Below are 22834 nucleotides of genomic sequence, written 5' to 3' on the forward strand. Positions count from 1 at the left end.
CACCTCCCGTATGAGCTATAAATAACTGCTCAGCTGGGATAAAATTTTGAAAAAACAAAAAAGAGAAGAAAGGAAAAAAAAATAAGAACAAGAAAGAAAGAAGGAAGAAAACAAGACACAATTGCCTACATTTAAAAACAGAGAAGAGAAGAAAATGGAGAAACAAAAACCTCTTTAAACAAAATTAATGATAGTCATCTTGTAAGAGGATAATTCTTGACAGCTACCCCCATCCCTACCCTGTAATTTCCTCCCTATTTCTTTTTTGGATGAAGAAATGCATGAAATGTGTAATCAATGAAAATGCTTGTCATGCAACTTTCATAAATCTTGTAAGTAATTTATAGTTGTAATTGCAGCATTTGAAGACAGAGCCCATGCTTTAACATTGTCATAGGATTTTCTCCTTCCATTTGAAGAACAACTATGTACCAATGTTCACAGAAACCAATAAATACATTAAAAATGTATTATTTCAGAAGATCCCATTATCTTAAAAATGTGAATCCAACAATGGGTTTTATGACATAAAATTTCCCACTCATCCTTTCCCACAAACACAGACAAGAGGTAAGACTTCTTTTATCCCCTCCCAAATGTACTGCCTTTCTTCAAAATCTTCAGAAGGAGCAAAAAACGAACCACACAAATGCCTTTGTACAAGAAAGATGCAAGAAGGAGTCACCTACCAGAGCGCCCACAGTCTGAGCATGATACAAGTTCCTCAGGCCGGCCACTTTTTTTGTTCATATTCGAGCCTCCAAGGCAGAAGTCACAGTAGTTATTGGGAATGATGACCCCGTCTGGTCCTTTCTGGGCTGCAGTCGGGTTAGAAATGAGATTTACTTAAAGAGCATTCAGTTTGGACATTTCTCCCTTCTCCTTGCTATGATGTTAGCTGGGTGAGTTTGCAGACCACAGTCTTCCCAAAATATTGTCAATCAGAGCACAAAGTGAACTGTATAGCCCACCTCCATTTTAAGTACACCCTGCCTTGTATTTATTTTGCCTGAAATGCACTTCACTGTTTCCTTTCTAATGCCAGCCAGGCTGCTCCCTCACAAGGAGCTGCTGCCAGTTCAGGGACTTCATAGTATGTACAGGCATAGAAACAATCCCTGATGCAGAACGGGAGCCATTCTGTCAGTAAGACAAGTCTGCTTTTTCAGACAGCAGTCATAATCAGAAACCCACAAAATACAAATTCAAACATGAAAAATACATTCCCCAAAACTCAAAAACCAACAGCAGGGAGATGGGGGGACAGGTACCCCAAATGGTTTTATTTCAAGTAGCGTTTGGGGGCATTACATCTCAAAGTGACAGGGTGGTCTTAGTCAAGAAGTTGGTTCAAATGCCTACCAATATTCACAGGCAAAGCCATTTATGGGTGGTTCACCCAACAGTTAAGCTCCCGGCAGCAGAGTGCATGTCCCCTGCGAGGCACGGGGAGGGCAGCGGGTCCAGCACTACCCCAGCACCCGGCACAGAGGCAAAGTCGGCCCGGGGTAGGTGTCCCAGCCGGGAGAGTTAGAAACTCCTTCAGCCAAGGAAAAAGAGGAGGAAAATTGCATTCTTATTTTCCAGCTGGGAATAGCTGGCAAGGAACAGACACACACTGGGTCCTAAGTAGAGGAGGAGGCAGTTCCCCTAGAAACAAGAGAAGGGCAGAGGTCTTCTGCATTTCTCTGAGCTGAGCAGAACAGCAATGTGCTTTCTTTCTTGCTCACAACTGCCATTTTCCTTCTCTGCTCTCCAGAGAGGGAGAACTTTTCATTCCTGTACACTCTAACTGGGAACTGGGGAAGGAAGAGGGGAGTGGAGGGAATGGTTGGACTTCATCTTTGTTTCTCCTTTTTTAACTTAAAAAATCCAGTGGTATATGTGGTCTAAGCCTACCCCATGAAGATTTCTACAAACTAGAAAATAAAGACCTTTAAACTCTACCATCTATATTTAATTATCTTTTTAATGCATATTTTGTAACTTGGAGATTTTTAACAGATGTTTTGACAGATTTATTAATGGTCTTTTTGTCCACAGCCAAATTTCCCCCAAAAGAACAATGACATTCTAAAGGGCTTCTGGTAGCAGTCCAAGCCATACACTTAAAATTAAAATATCCTCCAAGCTCAATCTGCTTTTCTGGTTAGGGTGCATCTAGTTATTCATTTGCTTTCAGCTGTTGATTAGCTGAGCTTTTAGGACGTTGGTAACTGAAAGATTGCAGGTAAGGTGAAATCAAGAAAAAAGTTCAAATCCGAAAGGCTGCAAATACATCAATATCTGAGTCCCTGATAGTATTCACTAAACAATGGACTTGGCTCTGAAATGGTCCTGGTTAGCAGATCCCCAGTTCTCCCAAAACCAAAGGCACGTTCTCACTGTTAGGTTAGTTTTTGCCTGTGTGCAGAAAGGCATTTAATATGTGCGTGCAAGATAAGCAAAAAAAGAACAGGAACCAGGTGAGAGCCTAGTGCGCTGGCTCATTTTAAGAGCTGTAACAAAATGATCATAAAGTTGCTACCTGTACATACTTTGCGTATAAAAAGTAGATCTCCCTAGCATTTATTTTTCCCACTACAGCCCCATTCTGAAAAAATTAAGTAATTACTTCTTTATATTGTGCTGCATCTACAGACAGGCCATGTACAATGCACACTCAGCATGCTCAGCGTTCAGTGATACTTTTTTTCATTCCTTATTACACTACTTCACATTTCATCTGAATTTCTTAAAGTGCCTTACAGATATGAAGACCTTAATATGATCCAGTCCAGTTCTGGGCCCCTCAGTTCCAGAAGGACAGGGAACTGCTGGAGAGAGTCCAGCGCAGGGCAACAAAGATGATTAAGGGAGTGGAGCATCTCCCGTATGAGGAAAGGCTGAGGGAGCTGGGTCTCTCTAGCTTGGAGAAGAGGAGACTGAGGGGTGACAGCATTAATGATTACAAATATATAAAGGGTGAGTGTCACGAGGATGGAGTCAGGCTCTTCTCAGTGACAACCAATGATAGGGCAAGGGGTAATGGGTTCAAACTGGAACACAAGAGGTTCCACTTAAATTTGAGAAGAAACTTCTTCACAGTGAGGGTAACAGAACACTGGAACAGGCTGCCCAGGGAGGTTGTGGAGTCTGCTTCTCTGAAGACATTCAAAACGCACCTGGACGCCTTCCTGTGTAACCTCATCTAGGTGTTCTTGCTCCGGCAGGGGGATTGGACTAGATGATCTTTCGAGGTCCCTTCCAACCCCTAACATTCTGTGATTTTGTGATTCTGTGATCTTTCAGTGAGGTCCAAAGCCTCTTTTGCCATTGACTCTAACCAAAGCGTTGCTGGGCCTTAATTCAGTCTTGTGGTGAGGAGGCTGCATTGCATTTTACAGCTGAAAGATTTGGAGGTAGAGTCAGGAGCTGCCTTGCTCATGAACACAAAACAGTTCTGTGGTGAGGCCACAAATACAAACAAGCATTCAAGGTGTTGGCCAGCGGACCTAAGAGTGAGCTTCGCTTCTACCACCACTCAGAATGGTACAATTGATTTAATACTCTGCATATACTGACTTAAATTTTTCCAATGCAGCTTATGACCCTAAGATCCACTGACTGTCAGACTGGAAATGGGGCAGAGGACCTTGTGAAAATACATATACTGATAATTCCATCAGCTGTGTATGGGACAGGTGGAGGATACTCACTGACCGTGATGAAGCTGAACGATTCTTCTAGACTATTGGCAAGCAAATGGATTCTACTCATCTCCTTTTTCTTTTCTTCTTTTTTCTTCCAATCTAATTTTTAATGTGAGTGCCTATGTGCTCATCTATTGCTCGGCACTCATAAATCTGGACCTGGCTCCGCTCAGTGTGAGAGAGGTGTCACGTTTGAAAAGCTGTACATAGATTAGAAGTTCCTGCAGTTACATCAATGATGTCTTAAATGATGCATCTCTAGAGCCAAATAAGCCAGGCAATGTTATTGTCTTCAATGTTTTTTGTTCTAACAGGTGCAAAACCTAGAATCAAACCTGACTCAAGCTTATTTTCTTGATCAGTATTATACAGTGAATTAAGCCCCAGGCTAAATCACAGAAGGTTTGAGAATAAAGAGACTTCCAGATGACAGTAAGCACAGTTCTTACTTTCAAATGATTTTTTTTTGTGTACGTCCTTGGAGTTTTTAGTTCTATTCTACTGTAGTTCACGAATGATGAGGGAATTAAGAAAGAAAGCAAAGACAGCAAGATAAAATGTGCAGTATTCATGAGAAGGGTATCATGCACCAAAAACCCAACCCTAATCCCACCCCTTAATCAATAAAATTACTTAGAAAAGTAAGAATGGGAATGGATTCACAAGTGAAAGCAATTAAATTACTAGGGACTAATGTGCTACTGCTTTTCATCTGAGACACAGTAATTAACTAGGTATCCACTTTTTGCACACATTAATCACAAAGTATAAGGTGCTAGCTTAAGCCAGACCATTGCTCAGCTAATGAGAAGTAACTCACTGCTAGCTCAGTGATTTGGATTGGCTGACTACAACTGAGGATTTTATCTAAAAATTGTTCACCTAGAATCAGAAACTGGTTTAAAGCAAAGCCTTGAAAACCAACGATGGTCTTGTCCTAACTTACTCAAAACTCCTCTGATTTTCTTTTACATTGCAAACTGCAACAACAGATCAAAAGCTCTGAGGAGCTTTGAGGAGCACTGCCTGAGCTGAGGTGTGCTGGTAGGGGGTGTATTTAAATCAGTGCTTCTTGCCATTTCAACTCGGTGTCACTTTCTAGTTTCATCAAAGGCCCTGCCTTCATCTTCATCTGCCCCCAAATATTATTTTTTTTTTTAAATAACTTAAAAAATGGATTAAGGGGAGACACAGACATCTCTGCACAGTTCAAATGATAGTTTCTCTAGACCTGAAAGGTTATTCCTGTGAAGACAGGATGCAGACTGAGAATGAAGTCAATATTTCCAAATAACTTCGGTATGTGCTTATTCTGAAATATATTTTTTCTTCTTAGCCTAATCAAGTTAATTTCAAATTATATCAAGCTAAGCAGAATAAAGACCTACTTAAAATATTGTACCATCATTCACAGGAGTCTTCTTGCAAAATAAGTACTGTAAATTAAATAAATTCTGTAGCATATCACACAGTAACGTTGCTCCATAGACAAAATCTAACCAGCTAAATGAATTGACTGAGTTTATATATTTAAAATAACTTCTGTGCCTTCTTGATTTTGAAGGCAGGGGCTCTGAACAGAGTACTAGCTTCCCTTCTCCCCTTCCCAAGTAATTAAAAACTTGGAAGTTATCTTCCTCATGGTTTCAATTTAATAATAATAGAAAGCTGCTTCTAGAGAAAAAACATCAAGAAATTAAACTTTTTTCTTTTCTGCATCATCTCCTGGAACCACATGACTCAATATGAATCTCCATTTGCTAGCTCTCATGGCTGCAGAGAATATCTTGAATGGAAGGCAAGTTCTGAAGAAGGAATATTTGTTCATCTTTTAATCAGAAAACTCAGAGTACAGGTATTTTAAATAGCTTTCCTTCAAAATGTGGCCCTTAAATACACACAGAAAAAAACAAACCAAAACAAAACCACTCTAGAATATTATAGTTTTCCAGTTTTCTGATTTCTAAGTGAAGTTATTCTGATGATTTTGATCACAATCTTTAAACACTTTGAGCTAGAGCCAGTGCTAACAGAAAAACTCTTTTCTCTGTTCTGTGGTACCAAATCACAGTCATATATTTCTCTGTCTGTCAGGAATACAGCATAATACTTAACCATGGTTTAGGCTGTGCATCTGGGTTTGGTAGAATTTTATCCCTATTTTTTCTCATATCCACATGACTGGCAAGGCAGTAGAGAATGAGTAGAGTCCGTGCCTTGTCAAGGTGGGGGGCTTTGCATCAGTTATTTAAATGATTACATTGAATTGGCTACAGTCAGGCATATATGCACTCCCAAAGGGATTTTTCCTAGCACATTTTGTCCGGTTCCTACCTGTTTCTTCTGGGCTTGATCCAAAACCGATAAAGTCCACTGGAGGTTTTCAATTCAATTTGAAAGGCTTTGAATCAGGCCATTTACTCTGTTTGCAACAAAAATTTGCAGAGCACAATAGAGACCACAGGAACCTGCCTGTAGGGCTAAATCAAGTCAGAGAGGGAGGGTGGATGTGTTTTGGTTTTTTTTCAATCTACAAGACTCTTTGTTGGAGACAGGGGCCCGGTTTTCCTTTCTGACACCTCCCTGTTTCTTGCTGTCAGAGCTCAAGTCCAACATTTGGCCGCCTGTGCAGTGAAACACCAGCCAGAAGCCTGAGCCTGTGGTTGTGCAGTCCCTTGGAGGACTTGATGACATATAATCCCAACCTATAGCCTAAGTGCTGCCCCTGCTGCCAGCGCGCATCACTGGCAGGCCTGGGCCGTCTCCATGGTGACCGGAGTGCCCAGCCGGTGCTGCCTCTGGCCTTGCCACCTGCTACTGCTTCATCTCTCAAGTGTAAGGAATTGCAGCATGGGCCCTTCATTTGCTGCTCAAAATGCATCAGTGAAGGATAGGCAGGCTCGTGCAAGAAATAACATCATAATTTAACACGAAAATGGCTTTAAGGAGAAGGAAAAAGAAAATCAGCACTTGGACTGTGGCTTTTCTTGAAGGAAGAGGAGGGAGATGCCTGGCTGGGCATGCACCCAGTTCTGCCTTCATCATTGCTGGGGCGTAATGAGCAATGCGGGGGAGCAGAGAGGCGGTTGTGGAGGTGCTTCTGTGCTCAGGGCTAGACCCTGCCCTGGAAAGGAACAATAAAAGAAAAACATGCATTTAACCCCTGGTATGGCGATAAACAGGCCAAGTACAGCTGAGATGAATCGAAGGATCTTGCTCTCTCACAGGTACACAGCCAGGCAGAGATGTGAACAGTCATTTCTGTGGCCTCCTCACCAGTGAATTAACTGCAGGGTTTTTTCATTGCAGTTTTCCAGGAAAAAATGTAAAGCGAACTGAATGAGAGGAAATGGCCAGCCTCTCTGGGCATGTTTACTCTGTCGTTAACACCAGAGATAAGCTTGTTGGCTAACACCAAACAGGGAAGTGCTGGGGCACTTGATACAGAGACCCTCCAGCAGGCTGTAAGTGCAGCTTAGGTTGGTAGCCTCAGGTCTGTGTCCATGTAGCACAGTATTTAACCAAATAAGCTCTGAACTTGGGTGTAGCACTGGGAAATGGCTGCTGTTCTGTTCCCAGAGTCAATCTAATCAGTCTGTATGGCCCAATGGCCTCCGCTAGCTTGGGCTTCCCAAGCCATGATCCCCTGCACAGCATGGGCATGCCCTTTGCTGGCAGCCAGAGAAGCAGGCTGTGCAACTCAGAGAGGTGCTGCAAACCACCCACCCAAAGTAGTGCCAATTCTCCCTAGTAACTGGATCTTATCTCCTCTTTAAGTTAGTTGGTGCTGTGTGAATAGAAGAAGCTATCGCCTTTGTGCAGTTTTTAGCAACTCTGACAGATTTGCCTTTCCAACAGCCCTGCTCATGGAGAGGCATGGTCAAGGAGGACTACAAGCCAGAAGAAGTGCTATGAGAAGGAGGTTCATCTGTAGGAGTCAGAGGAAGCCTCTGAATGTGGGGAAACGAAGAGCATTAGATCATGTATTTTACAGGAATCAATATGTCCCTTAAGTTGAACGGCTAATGAATTAGCTGTGAGGTGGGCAGTGGAAGGTACAGCTAGGAAAATAACAGCATCAACTGATTAGATCTTGCAGATTTGGAGAGTCAGCATTCCTGCACCATAAGGCAGCACTTCACAGAAATGTCTGTGCACTGATCTTATAGAGTCTTCTGCAGGAACACCTAAAGCTTGGGCCAAAATCCCACTGCTCACAGTAAATCATTGTAACTGTCTAGTGCCTCATGACAATAAGCAGTGGGAAACACAGAATAGAAAGGCAGACTAAAGCCTGACATGTTAACATACACATATCTTGATTTTGATGGGCACCTCTCCTGAGATTTGGCCTCTGGTCACAAAAATGCATCATTCCCATCAGCTTAGGGTACTCAAGGAAAGATTATAGTGCTGAATACACAGCCTCATCTAGCAGCATCCCTCAGTATTCAGGTAAGAATGGCCAGTGTCATGAAATCCATCCTGGCAACATGTTGTAGGCTTTGGATCTGGGAATTACTCACTGGAGGAGTGTGAGAATGCAGAGCACCTAAGTTCAAATTCAGTCAAAACTTTTGGATTTTACTTGGTTCAAATTCCACACAGAGGAGAAAAAAAGCAAGGAGGTAGCAAGAAAGAAAAAGAACATATAAATACATAAATGATACCATTCTGTCTGAAGAGCTGACATGTTACTGAAGCAACATATGGTTTTCAAAAACTAATTAGTCAAAATGGAAATGTTTTCCCATAAACTACTGAGAAGCATGAGGTGGTTCTCTTCAATGAGAGGAGTTGCACATTGACAACATTTCAGGTCCTGCCCAGACAGTATATATCAAAACCAGAACAAAATCTAAACAAAAAAACCTGAACCAAACAAAGAAAACATGCCCAAACTACCAAAAAAAACCACCCCACAACTTCAAACAAAACAACAAAAAAGTCCTTTATGGGTCCTTGTACACAGGAGACAAGTTTGGGATTTTTCACTATTTCAAATGTGCTGCCATCCAGTGAGACCTGGACAGGCTGGAGAGTTGAGCAGGGAAAAATTTAATTTAATATAACAAGGGCAAGTGTAGAGTCTTGCATCTGGGCAGGAACAACCCCAGGTTCCAGTATAAGTTGGGGAATGACCTGTTAGAGAGCAGTGTAGGGGAATGGGACCTGGGGGTCCTGGTGGACAGCAGGACGACCAGGAGCCAGCACTGTGCCCTTGTGGCCAGGAAGGCCAATGGCATCCTGGGGTGTATTAGAAGTGGGGTGGTTAGTAGGTCCAGAGAGGTTCTCCTTCCCCTCTACTTTCCCCTGGTGAGACCACATCTGGAATATTGTGTCCAGTTCTGGTCCCCTCAGTTCAAGAAGGACACGGAACTGCTGGAGAGAGTCCAGCGCAGAGCAATGAAGATGATTAAGGGAGGGGAGCATCTCCCATATGAAAAAAGGCTGAGGGAGCTGGGTCTCTTTAGCTTGGAGGAGACTGAGGGGTGACCTCATTCATGTTTATAAATATGTAAAGGGTGAGTGCCGTGAAGATGAAGCCACGTGCTTCTTCGTGACAACCAATGATAGGACAACGGGCAATGGATACGAACTAAAAAACAGGAGGTTCCACTTGAATATGAGAAGAAACTTCTGCACAGTGAGGGTGACAGAGCACTGGAACAGGCTGCCCAGGGAGGTTGTGCAGTCTCCTACTCTGGAGACATTCAAAACGCACCTGGACACCTTCCTGTGGAACCTCATCTGGGTGTTCCTGCTCCGGCAGGGGGATTGGACTAGATGATCTTTCGAGGTCCCTTCCAATCCCTAACATTCTGTGATTCAGTGATTCTGTGAAAACTCTAAACAACTGATCTATTATTTTCCTCAGCATCCGCAAACACGGGCACAAAAGTCTGAGAAATTTAAAGCTGCAAACAGGACTTGAGTGGAAATCTTTATGAAGTTCCAAACTCTGCAATCACTACCGTTCCTTTCAGTATTCTGACTCTTTTTCTTTATGAAAACAAGCTCTAGAAAATAAAAAACCAAACAGATTAAACTAATGAGAAGTCAACTGAAGGTAATGTACATATTTTCACTGAAAAGGCACCTGCTGCAGGGTGTCTTGTCGCAAGGTTGGCACTGATGGATCCTTGCATTCAGAAGTAGCTCCCATCATGGCCCCAGCAAGGATCAGCACTGAGGCAGGGAAAAAGTAGGCCTGATGTAGCTTTTCAAATTGATGCTGCTTGTGGAGAGGAACAAACAGCTCGTCTCCAACTGAGGGACTGACTCTCGTCATTTATTCATGGCTAGCCCCCTGCCTGGGTGGAAATAAAAATGTTTCAAAGATGACTGTGTGGGGGAGCTGGAGGACAGCTTGGAGGCACACTGAGGTTAGCACATTAATTTTTTATCTCTGGAGACTGGGTATCCAATTATGCTTAGAGTACACAAACAACTTTGGCTGGTCTCTTCAGTAGAGATTTATCCACATCATAAAATCTGCAATGGAACTGGGCACAACAAGCTGATGCCATGAAATAATGTGCACAGGTGGTTTTGCAAGTCAGATGCATGAGCTAGCAGAGTGACAGGAGGGACAGGGCTGCATCCTCATTAACTACCTGTGTTGCAGGATGGACCAACCTGCACAGGGCAGCGAGGTCAGCAGCAGCCCACACAATGTGCTTTAAAACTGTCATTGGCCAAAGTGCTTGTGGGCATAAGATCTGTTCAATTGCTCTTTACTACACAGCTGCCTGTAACCAACGTTTCACACAGCAAAATAGCACTGAAAACTCTTTTCCTTTAAAGGAGAGGAAGTTTCTCTCCATGTAGACACACTATCCTATTCTAACAGAAATTAAGGAAGAACATTTATACCAGTACACTCATTCACATACACGTTTCTATAGACAGAAGTCTAATGTAATTCCTGTATCAGAAGTGCCTCCAAATTTACGAGCACCAGCTGCCCCCAGAGCTGGCCTGTGCCCATGGAGTTAGTTGGAATAAAACAGCAGGTGTTTTGTGGTAGGCTTGGATGCACCCTGGGCTCACAAATCTCATGCTGTCAGTGCCAACATGTGGAAGAAAAGACAGCAGAAAAAAAAGGCTGAGAAGGGTATGGGATCATTTCTTCCTATCAATGGAGCCGGGGAAGTGGGGAGTTGACTTTTTAAGGGTTTTCTGTAACTTCCTTTTCACACTTACATAGTCAGGTAAAAAATCAGAGAATATGTCAAAAATAAATGTGTGTGTAGGCAGAGGCAAGACTAGGCACTGATGAAGGGCTATTCACTTGTATCAAGGGGTTTGTATGTCAAATAAGACACACAAAGCAACTAAAGCTCAAACAAAGCACAGGATAAGATGTTTTAGGAAAGGCAAAGGCTGGAGAAGACTGTTGAACTATATTGTGTTGCAGAGGCTAATCTATAGATGAGGAAGAATAACAGCAAGATGTGCCAAGAAGGTGAGACTTGGGGCTTTGGCCAGTTCCTGTTCTTTGATACACATCTCTTCAGTGGTTCTCAGTTTCAGGTATATTTCTCCTATCTACATCTCTTTTCCAGTCCCTGGATAATTTACTGAGCCACCGCAATTGGTCTGTGCATGAGGAGAAGAGTAAAGAAAAAGGAGACTGGGTGTGCATGAATATAAGAGGCCATCAGTTCTTGAGCTGGCACCAGCCAGGGCATGAATAGCTGAATGGTGCAGAAGCCCTGCTCCAGAAAGCTCCCTCCTGCATCAGCACAGCTGCTGTTACTGCAGGTATCGCACTGAGCGGAGGCTGCAAAGGAGATATGGGTAGGAAGGAGGGAAGTTAATACTGCAGCTGCCCACTTGAACTTTGCTGACCCAGTGCTCACCTCCCACAGCATGGCAAATTCCAAATGGCTGGTTTGAATTTGCCTTGCCTTTTCTAAATCAGGCTGCTTGTATCTCTCTGACACGCTGCTAAGCAAATAACCAGACCCTACTCTATACTGTATCTCTGGTCCTGCTGTTCAGTAGGTTGCAGATTAGCTGTTTGGATTAACATCCCCCTCCTGCCTTCCCTCCCTCCCCCCCGCCCCACAAGCCCATGCAGAGAGGATTCTTGAAGCCTGAGCCCTGCGACACTGCAGACCTGTCAAATCTAATTCATAACACATGCCTAGCAGTTCTTAGGGGAGACGAAGGATCTGATGCCCTGGCTCCCCACCATCCCCCTGTACAAAGGGACCATTTAATGACTGCACATTAGCAATGTAGACAATTAGCATTCACATGGAAGATAAATGGCAGCATAAATTAAATAACGCCAAGTGAAAGAGCAAAGATGCAAGATCTGAGCTCAAGGCTGTTAATAAACAAACAAACATGCAAAAAGGAACAAACAGCCACTGCGGCAGCTAAGCCATTTGGGAGAGGTACCTTCCGGCATCTGGGACTTTTCCCAGGGGTGATCTTCACGTTCATATGGCTGTTGCCTGTAGCTCACCAGCTCCTGGCTGGTTGTTAAGCCAATTCTTTCTGCTCAGGAATCTGGACCTGAGAGGGGTTTACCCCACTGGCTCTACACTTCTGCCTGTTTGGGGATCTGTGCATCAACAGCTTCCCCCTGCCACATGCATCACGCAGGAGCGCTGGGGAAGCACAACCCCAAGCAGCTCCTCCTTTAGCCTTTCCCATCTTTCTTTCCATGGGTCAAGGCTGGCTGCTCCTAGCCTTACCACACCTTTTCTAGCTCTTCTTCTTGTTAATTTCTATAATTTCTTAAGCACCAGAAACATAAGGACTGAGATCGTCCTTAGCCTCTCTGACAATATGAAGAGTGGGTGACACTACCCTTCTTTTTCGGCATCTCTGCAAGGCTATTATAAATATTAATTCAATACAGATTTGCAGTATGCCTCTCATATATGCAACTATTACTGAATACTGCAGGCATGGGGAAAAAATGATACAAATGTTAAGTAAACAAAAGCTACTGGCTGAACACTGCCATTCTCCATCCTGCCCAAGCAGTTGCTCTTAGGTGCATTGACAGTTCCAGTTTATCAACAGCTGGAGGAGTCAAAATTACTTTTGCTGTGAACCTACAAAACATGTAAATAACTAAAAGGTAGAGCATAAAAGTGACAGAAACATAGTGACTGCCAAATGGGATAACACTAAACGGCTCTTCAAGCTCAGACAGTGGCTAGTAGCAGATGCTTTGGAGGAAGGAAACCCCCTCCCACACCTCCCTGGGGACAATTATCAATTATCCTGCTTAGAAAGAAAATGTTTTCCTACTTCCATATTTCTTCCAGTTCTTCTTAATGTATTAGAAAGTGTTTGCCTGGATATTTTCCGCACAAGCACTTTATTGCTTTGTCCACATTGTTCATTACTTTGAACTAAAATGACACAGTTCACATGGTGATCTGAAAGGACTTTTTGAAAGCGAACAAAGCTATCTGCACAAATCCCAGGGTGAAAGCAAACATCACATAGTATTGCACGCTGGAAAACTGAGAAACAGGGGCTTAGAGACTTGCAAAAATCAGTAATAAAAGACAATCTCCTTGACTCCCAGTTCTGTGCCTAAGAAGCAGAGGAAGGACAGTCGAACAGGGCCATCTGGACCACTAAGATGTCTTGCAGCCCTATACCAGCATGAGAACTCCTCTCTCATGTTCCAGCTCTCTTCCTTGCAGATCTGTACTGATGCTTTTTCATAGATTTTCCCAAACTGCAACTAAAAAGTGGCTTTTGGTAAAGTTGAGGGTAAGACATCTGGGGAGGAGATGCAGGGATAAGGGGGAGAGAAGCTGTGAATTTCATGCCTAAAAGACTAAGACACGGACGAATGTCTCTTATTCAAAGGCAAAATAAAGACAGTCCCCTCAAAACATGGCATGTGTGTTTCCTTGACATCCCTGCTAACCACCACTGGGAGGCTGCTTGATGACGGACAGGTTGGGCATCTCTTCTTTTCCCCCCTCTCCTTGCCACCTCCTCCCCACAGGAGCAGTAATGGAAAAGTGACTTGCTGCAGAGATAATGCTGGGTTTGAAATGAATTTCTGACTAGCTGAGCCAGCACCCGTGTGAGCTGCGGCTGATTAGCTCCAGGCATCCAGGTCCCAATCACTCAGAACGGAGCCAGGCAATCACGCCAGCCTCCGCAAGGCAAAGACAGGGTGGAGGCAACATCCCTGAAAAGGATCTCAAAAGTAAAATACTACTCACGTTTGTGGTTCTCGTTTCTGTGGACAGGGGAAGAGCGGGTCTCCTGCTCGCGGGCTTCGTCACCCTCTTCGCTGGCGAGGTGGGTGTGAGCGTAGTGGTAGCTCAGACCAGGCCTGTTCTTGTAACGCTTGCCACAGACTGGGAAGAAAGGAGATATGAGGGAGGGGAAGAGAGAATGGAAACATCAGTGTGATCCGCAACAATGGCAGCGTCTTCTCAAATAACTCTCCCTTCTCCCCTTAGAGCAGCACCACACACTCCATGCGCCTGCCCAAAATTCTTCCAGCCGACATCGGTGAAGGGTGACAGAAGGGCACCCCCGCAGCCACAGGTCCCCAGACAAGCATCCTTCCCACTGTGCTGCCAGCAGCCCTTCCTACGGGTCTGGGCAAATGCTTGTTGGGTCTCTGCAGCTCATACAGCCCTAATCCTCTCTACTAAGATTACTAACAAGATTGCACATAAAATTAAATGAAATGCCAGTTACGATGTTTGTGCTGCAGAATGCACAGCAATGGGAACTGGGCTGAGAAAAAAGGACATTATTTTCTTCACTACTTATCTCTGAGAAAAGAGAGCAGGGTGTGTTTGGTTAGTTAGGTTGGCTTGGGGTTTTTTTTTGCTTTAAAAAGGATTTCTGTAAAAGGATAGTAAATAAGTCTATTTGCAGATTCCTAGTCAAGACAAGGAGGTGAAAATCATCCATGGTTTCTTGCTACAAGAACATGTAGTAGTGACACTTATTTGCCCAGGTAAATTTCATATTCAGCATCCCAATAAATAATAGGACACATGACAGAGAATCCTCCTTCTAAACTTGATTTTAGGACTAAGTCAACAGATATTAAGAACAGGAACAAACAATTCAGGGTGATGAAAGGTCTACATTTTCACAGAGAGCTCACGACAAGGGCAAGCTTCATCATAAGATCCATTACATACAAATTCAGCTTCAATAAAGTTTTTAATTCATGTTATTGTCTCTAAAAGTTATTTTGTTTCATCTTCAAAGCACTCTCTGAATGTTCATTTTCTTTTATACAGCTATTTTGTCTACCAAATACAATTATTGCCATTTAAAAAGATTAGGAAACAAAGGCAAAGAAGCTTAGTGACCTTCCTGCGAATTTTTACTCCCAGCCCCATTTTCAGTCACTTCATTAGCTTCATTAACCTCAAAGATTTCACACAGGAATAGATGCCATGCCCAGTGGTCTGCCCTGCATAGTTTGCTTAGGGAAGCAAAGGAAGTGGTGCCAGAAGAGAGAAAAGAACCCAGAAGTCTCTAGTTCTCTGTTTTGTTTTTAGACCCCTTGAAAAATCCTCCAAGCGGGAAGGGACCATCCACTCCTAAAAACTTCACTCAGCCTGATAGTGAAAATGTATCCTGCAATGTATATATTAATAGATACTTACTTCCATTCTCCAGACACCTGAGTCTGGGAATGGCATACTGCTTCATAAATTAAAAAGACTCACCCCAATTACTCATTTACATATAAGTGAAACTTCCATTATTATACTTTCCTGCTACTACTCACAAAAAGCCAATTAATGGTCCACATTCTGGAAGAGATGATAGAAAATTGTAAATCAAAGCCTAGCATGATAACATATTTCATTCTCCATCTCTTGTAGCTGATTTGCAAACCCCCTCAAGGAAAATATTTTGCCTTATTAGAAATGTATGAAACCAACTCATGATATGAATAAGATGAGCGATCTGGAATATTAGATACTTTTATCCCAGCCTTCTCCATTCTGCAAGGTGATGATCACACAGTCATCACAACAGGACAAAAGCTTTTTCCAAAGGTAATAAGTCCTTAGACACAGATTTTTTGAGTATTTGAATGCCGTTGATTTAGAAATAAGAACTCCTGCATGAGGGAGAGGGAAAGTTGGGGAGAAATGAAATGCCCAGATATATATGCACATCCATTCTTTGAAATATCTGCCCTTGTTTCATATGTAAACCTGATTCTATCACCCAGTATTTTGAACAACTAGTCTGCTGTTAGATGCTCGTTCACCACTAAACATCAGTTGCACCTCCCATCTAGTACCAGCCATGCGTTCTTCTAATGCATTTTGAAGAGGGAAACTCCTCCTCCGCCTCCTCCTCTGCAGTCCTACAGAGCAAAGGATAAGCAGTGGAAAAGATGCTGACAGAGTCAAATAAGAAGATATCCATGTGACTTTGTCTCTACTTTTTGAACAGCAGAAAAAGTGTAACGCAAAAGTAATCATCAAAACGGAGAGAGCTACAAAATGCTCAATGTTTAAATTATTTCAGAAAGATAACTTCCTCTAATTACACCAACGTTACAGCACTTCTTAGAATGAAGAGAGAGATTTACATTTCTAGCAGATTGAGTGTCATACTAAGTATCCTTTTCTATTCTTATTTGTGTGCGTTTGAAGATGGAAGTTAAAAAATAATAATTCTGCTATGAATCACTGATACTGCCCCAAAACTTTTGTCTACTTAAATTATTTTCAGAGCACTATAAGGTGATCAGTGCTGTACTGACAAAGGAGGAGGTACTTGGACTTATCAGCTCCACGATACAAACTATCCAACTCTATCTTGATCCTGCAATTATGCTCACCCAGCTGCAAAATCAAATAAGCTCTAAAACCCAATCCTATTTACCAAATAGGGGGAGTTTTAAATTTCAAAACAAAATATTTCAAGAAATTCTATCAGACTTTATTTCATTCAACTCTACCTGAAAACATATCCACAATTCTAGCTCTACTGTTGTTACCTTACAAAAGCATCATGTCCTTGAATAGAGGCCTAATGCATCTTTCTCCCTCAATAAAGGAAACTCGCATTCTCTGTGGGAAGTCCCAAGGCTGCATCCTTGCCTCCATTCCCTACAGGATCCTGAGAGATTTTAGCTAAGGAGTTTAGGATGGAATAGAAAATCAGATGGGCCAGCCCACTTGCCCTTCTCCCGCAAAAAAAATGTATCAGCTCACCAGGAAAAAATAACAAGTATTGATGTAAGCTGAGGCAGTAGTAATTCTACAGCTAAGCCCTTGCCACTACCAAAACTCTTTCAGAGGGCCTTAAAGGGTGGCAGCAAGCTGAGACATGCCTCACTAAAAAGGAGTTTGAAGGACTTTATAAGCAGAGCTGAGGCAAAGGAGTTCTGTTGACACAGTCCAAGCAGATCCTTTGTAGGACCAAAGATTTGCAGTTTCCAGTAGCTTTTTTTCCTAGTGTCTATACTTCTCTGCCTTTCAAATTCATGTTCTGCCATGGAAAAAGCCCAAAGCTATGCCACGCGTTGAAACTGCAGAGATTTCCTATTCCCCAAGCAAATTAGACTTTTGCAGGCAAAAAAGGGTATTATGATATCAGTCAGGCAAAAGAACCACTGGCTTCAGTAAGATGCTGCTAGAATAAAAGCTAACTCAGAACTTCATGGTTTCTCCAACAGATTGAATCTTCCTGAATTCACCCTAATCTCTTATTTTCCAGATGGAGCACATTTTATTAATCTACCATATCACTGTGCTAAGAAGTAGTTTGGATAAAATGGTGATCATTAATAAACACTTAGCACTTATATAACTCTTCCTTCTGCAAGACTGGCTTTTCAAACATTAATTAATCTTCTTCCACATTCCTGAGTGGAAAATACTACTCTCATTTCACTTCTGAAAAAAGAGAACCACAGAGAGGTTAAGTGACTTGTCCACAGAGTGATCTTTGCTATTATCAGGACTAGAATTCATGAGTTCCAGCATCCAGACCAGTGCTCACACTGCATCTTTCTCATTCTCCAAGCTGACAAAAGCATAATGAGAACTGGTTCTCCCCGTCTAAAATGTATGCTGGTGATTAGTTCCTAACGCTATGCAGCTCACACATAACAAATGAGAGTGTGCCTTTCATAAACTTTGCCAGGTGGCCTTGCCTTTCTTTCAGCAGCTTTGACTTTTTTTTAATCTTTAATTTTCCTTGCTGGATAGGCTCATCATCCTTGCATGTGGTAGATTTCATCTTGAATCCCAACACTGGGAAGTTGGCTTGATCTTTAATTAGGTGGCTGAGGCCAATGAAAACAGTGGGAGTTTGTAGAATGTAACCCACTCCAGTTCTTCCTGCATGCAAAAGATATATTTTTGCTCTAACCTGATGTGAATGCCAACTTAGGAACGAGCTGGGTAAGGAAGCAGTAATACAGCGGTGCAGATCAAACACCGCAAATGAGGAAGGAGAGATTTTCTTAGGCCATCATTCACTTTCCTATGATGAACCTTACTTTCCTTCCAATTTGAAGACTGAAATGAAGACGTTACACAACTATGTTATGGGGGGGAAAACATAAATTGCAGACAGTTTAATCATAAGCACGGACTGTTTCATAAAAGAGAGCTCTGTTCTAAATTCTGGCCTGTAACAGCCTGCAACTCTTTGGATAAGCAAATTCTCACTCTGTTTACGTTTCTCAATGAGTAAAATTAATATAAAATTCTTCCTCTGCTTTAAAGGCGGATTTGAAATCTATGACTTAAAAGAGTTCCTCATCAAATATTTAATGGCTGTGTTGCTGTCATTTTGAAATCGTTACACATTTGGTCCTTGGCAGGCTGTATGAGCTGTGTTCCAGCCAGCGCTCCACATACATTTTGCACAATCTGTCACCAGTATGAGACAGAAGGAAATAATCCATGTTTTTACTGGAAACAGGAAATTGGGGGAGTACATGTTGTTTGGGACTTCTTTGTCACTGCATCTTGCCCACCTCATTGTCTTTCTTCACTTTTTCCTCTGCCTCCTGTTCGTTCTTTTCAGCTGGGCTGTGCCAAATGCTAAATTGTGAGTCAACTGCTGGCAGGCAAGTCATTCCTCAAAGTTATCTTCCTGTCCCACCATTCGCACCACTCCAAAAAAAGCATTCCTTGTTTTGCACTGGTTTGGTAATATAATCTCCCCTATTTCAGCTACATCCGCGCTCTGGCACATCTAGAGATCTCAAACGCTAACAGTGTATTTTCACCTCCACTGATGGAAAGACATTACGTTTGTCCCTCTTGGATCAGTACTGTCCTGCTATACACCTCTAGTACTGGAGCAGCTGGTTAGCAACCCATTTCAGAGGGGGTTTTCTGTAGGTGGTAAATAGTCCTTGATCCAGTGCCCCCAAAGGACAAGTCCCAGAATATACCTGCTGCATTAAGCTCACAGCAACACTGATCTCCAGCAGAAAACATGCTCAGCTCAATAATATATATGTCCACATCTCAATAAATTAATTGCTAGCAGAAGCAAAGGAGAAAACAGGTTGCCTACATGAGGAGAAGACATTCAACTATTAGAGTCAACTCTGTTCTCCTCTTACCATGTTCTCTGCTCCAGACCTGTGTCATTCAATATTTAAACAACAACAAAAAAGTGTCTTTGCTTCTCTAATCTTGGCTTTCCTAACAATGATATAGTCAATGAATGCCAGGTACAGCAGCTGTGGTGGAAGAGTTGTTTGTTGGGTTCATCTGAACAATCATCTTATTCTAGATCTTACTGCTTATTAACTACTTCGGGATTCACTAGAAAGGATAATACTGGGAGATGATTTAGGGCTTAAACTGCTAATAGTTTATAGGCAAGCTGAAGTCATGATGGAGGTTCATGAGAAGCATGTAAAAACACAATGCTATAATCAAAGCATTTTCAAATCAGTTTGACATTGTGATATTTAACTAAAGGTCTGTGCTAAGAAGCAGCAGTTAGTAGTGTTGGACTCATTCATAGTATCTGTAACAATTAAGCAACAGATTAAGTCTCAGACAACTGGTAAAAATAAAGATAATACATTATTTATCGTGTAAGCCTTTTGTATTGCATCAAACCTTCAAGAGAATCAATGAGATGCTTGTTAAAATGAGTATGACAGGATCAGATCCACTTCAAGGAGATGAGAAAGAATGCAGGTGAAGTTAGCAAGGTAGCTACTAGAGCCATCACTTTATGAACATATACAATAAAAGAGTTCCTGAAGAACAGGCCTCAAGGAACTGCATTTGGCAAGCCATGGTAGAACAATATGATATTTAAGTGGTATTTTCTAAAGAAACTAAAAGACAGAAATCCTCAGTACCCACTGAAATTCACTGGAATCTGTTAATCTTAAATCATTTAAACTACCTGAATACGCCAGCCTTTTCTTGGCAGAACCTACAATACATTTAGTGGAGAATGGGAGTGGGGAAGAAAAAAATTAACCTCAAAATAATCAAATTTCGATGCCCTATTGAATGATGAACTTACATAAAAAGCAGGAGCATGTTTCAAGCTACAATGATTTGGATGTAGAGTCAAGCATTTTTTAAAACAAAACAATATTTCTGAATAATTATTAGTAGGTCAAGTTCAAAGTGTCCACTTAGGGCCCAGCCTTATATGACCTGTAGGCATAATACAAGCAGGCAAGCACTTAGTGGGATACTCAGGGAAAAGAGTTTAGGAGCCTACTTCCAGTTGAAATCAGTGAGAATGAGGAGCCTAATTTTTTTGAAAACTTCACGAGGCACCTTCTCCACATTCAAGCACCTGAAAGAGTCCATTTTCGTCCCAATGGTTGCCTCAACTTTTATCATTAATTTGGAGGGTAAAACAGAGAGTGAAAGCATCAAACATGCAGAGAAATGATTGCAAAAATATTGGAATAATAATAAATATATATCATATGAGCTTCATTAACCAAAGAAGTCTTTTGAACGGTAGCATAATTGGTAAATATTAATGACACCTAGTATAAAAAGGTAAAATACAGTATAAACAGGACAATAATGAGGAAACTAAAGATGGTAGATGATCTGCCTGAGTAAAAACAGGTTGAAGAGGGAAGGAACAAGAAGCTATAGCAAACGGTATCTCAAATATGAACTCATATGTTGGACAAAGATGAAAACTGCTTTGCCGGTGAAACATGACACAGCACTGGAGAGGAGAATCTTGCATGGAAAGGGGTTTACTAAACAGGTTGCACCTCTCACAGATACATTATAGAATATATTGCACAAATCCAAGTTCTATGAGTAAATGTAAATTACATGTAAATGTATCAACCATTCCTCTTCTGAACTTCTTCTGTTCTCAGAACAGCACATTTTACTTACTTCTGGCCACTGCTATTATACTTAAATAAGACCTTTTGGAGGCTTTTCAGATAAAAGAAACAAGCTTAGTAAAAGAGCTGAAGAAAACACAGCTGAAAGAAGCCGCAGTAGCTGTTTACAAACATAGAAGGAACATGTTGTTATCCACTAAGAACAGAACAAGAACTGCTGGTCTTAGACTGCAGCAGAGAAAATTCAGGTTAAATAACTAAAGAAACCTGAAAATAAAGTTTTTGACAAAAGAATCAGCTTCTACAAAACACTACAGGATCAGCATCTCAGGGTACACACAAGGTTGCATTAGTCAGTGATCCAGCAGCGATCATAGAAAGGTTGGTCAATTCTCATTTCGCACAAGGAATGGATCTGAACGCATATCTCAGCCCCAGAGGGACTATGAATAAAGGATACGATACCAACATAAGTTTTTATGCTAAAATAGCAGTTTATACAGGAACAAAACTAAAAGGAGACAAGGACATATTGGTAAAAGGAAAAGAAAGAAACAACTCCTTTTAGATATGGGCAAGGGGAATCTTCCATAGAAAGAGGGTCAGATAACAAAGGTGGAAGCATGTACATAGTTATGTCTCCGTGGGAACACGAGAAGAATGAAAGCAGACAAATCAGGATGGACAGCAGGAAAGTAGTGATTCAGCTCAAACAAACCTCTCTGGCTAAAGGAAAGAGTCATGAAACTCAGGTGCTACAACTGATTGCCATTGTTAAACCAGAATAGAAGTTTCTAGATAAAACTTCAGAGAAGCTTTTTAAAATTATTATTATTTTTATAGTAATTAATATATGATAAAAAATATTAAAATGGTAGGAAGATTTTTAAGAAGACTGTTGTGGTAGAACTGACAGTTCCCCAGCCGATCATTTGACAATGATATGACATCAATTCTTATTACACATGTAGGTATTCACACATTTGTTCACTCTGTCGCTCCTTTAAAAATCACATGCCCAGTTTATTGTCAACAGCTGTGGTGGTTTATCTTCCACTTTTCTTACTTGACATCAGAGGCTTTGCTTTGCTTTGCTTCTCAAGCCCTACTTTTCACTATACTTTAAGGCGCCTGTTCTACCTCCTGCCCAGGTATTCAAGCGATGTTTGGATGTGGTCTCATACTGCAGCTGACCCATTTGGCTGCGTTACCATTTCCAGCCTATCCCTACCTCACACCAGGCTGCCCTGCTAAGCGTTTCCCCCAAGAGAGCTCAAGGCACAACACTATCCAGCACAACTGGTTGAAAATCTGATCACATAGTTTTCCACCTGGTGATTTGAGGAAATTAGGTATTTCACGATTATGGTAGCAATTTTATCAATGTTTTAAATGGTCAAACATTTTATTTTGAATTTCTGATACAGTATTTGCTCAATAAAATCAATTAACTATTTCAGAATATTTCGTTCCGCAAAACAAGCAATCAACAACTTCTTTGTAAAAACACAAGATGACAAAACCTTTTAAGTTTTGAGAATCTTCCTCCATATACAAATTCCCTATTTCCAATTATTTTTAATACTGAGATCAGGTTTAGTATCGGTGTGTAGCTGAATGCCTCTCCCAAAAAAGGCAGCCCTTTTCAGAAATAACATTGCTATCTTCCAACACAAGGGGCAGTGTCAGCTGGTACTGCTCTTGCAGCATCTTACTGACACACAGACTGGGTTTTTTTTTTCCCATAACCTTTTTATTACTGATGAAACCCGATGATATATTCTTGTTTCCCATAAATACAAATGTGTAACTTTAAAAAAAGAGAACAGTAGTTTTGCAC

The 22834-nt window shown here is 41.7% G+C and overlaps 1 protein-coding gene across 15 annotated transcripts in view; it reads right to left on the reverse strand.

Moving 5' to 3' along the window:
* Window positions 1–22834, reverse strand: part of DPF3 (double PHD fingers 3) — a 188861-nt gene that overhangs the window by 43899 nt on the left and 122128 nt on the right. For all 15 annotated transcript variants that reach the window (XR_010472985.1, XR_010472986.1, XM_065064503.1 and 12 more), the window contains 2 exons: window positions 13907–14044; window positions 690–818 (listed from right to left, as the gene is read on the reverse strand). Coding sequence is in view for 13 of the 15 variants with exons in the window: in XM_065064503.1 (XP_064920575.1) it covers window positions 690–818; window positions 13907–14044 (267 nt within the window). In the remaining 2 variants the exon portion in view is untranslated. The remainder of the gene's footprint in view (window positions 1–689; window positions 819–13906; window positions 14045–22834) is intronic.

The sequence above is a fragment of the Columba livia genome, chromosome 5, assembly GCF_036013475.1.
Source record: "Columba livia isolate bColLiv1 breed racing homer chromosome 5, bColLiv1.pat.W.v2, whole genome shotgun sequence".
Lineage (NCBI taxonomy): Eukaryota > Metazoa > Chordata > Aves > Columbiformes > Columbidae > Columba > Columba livia.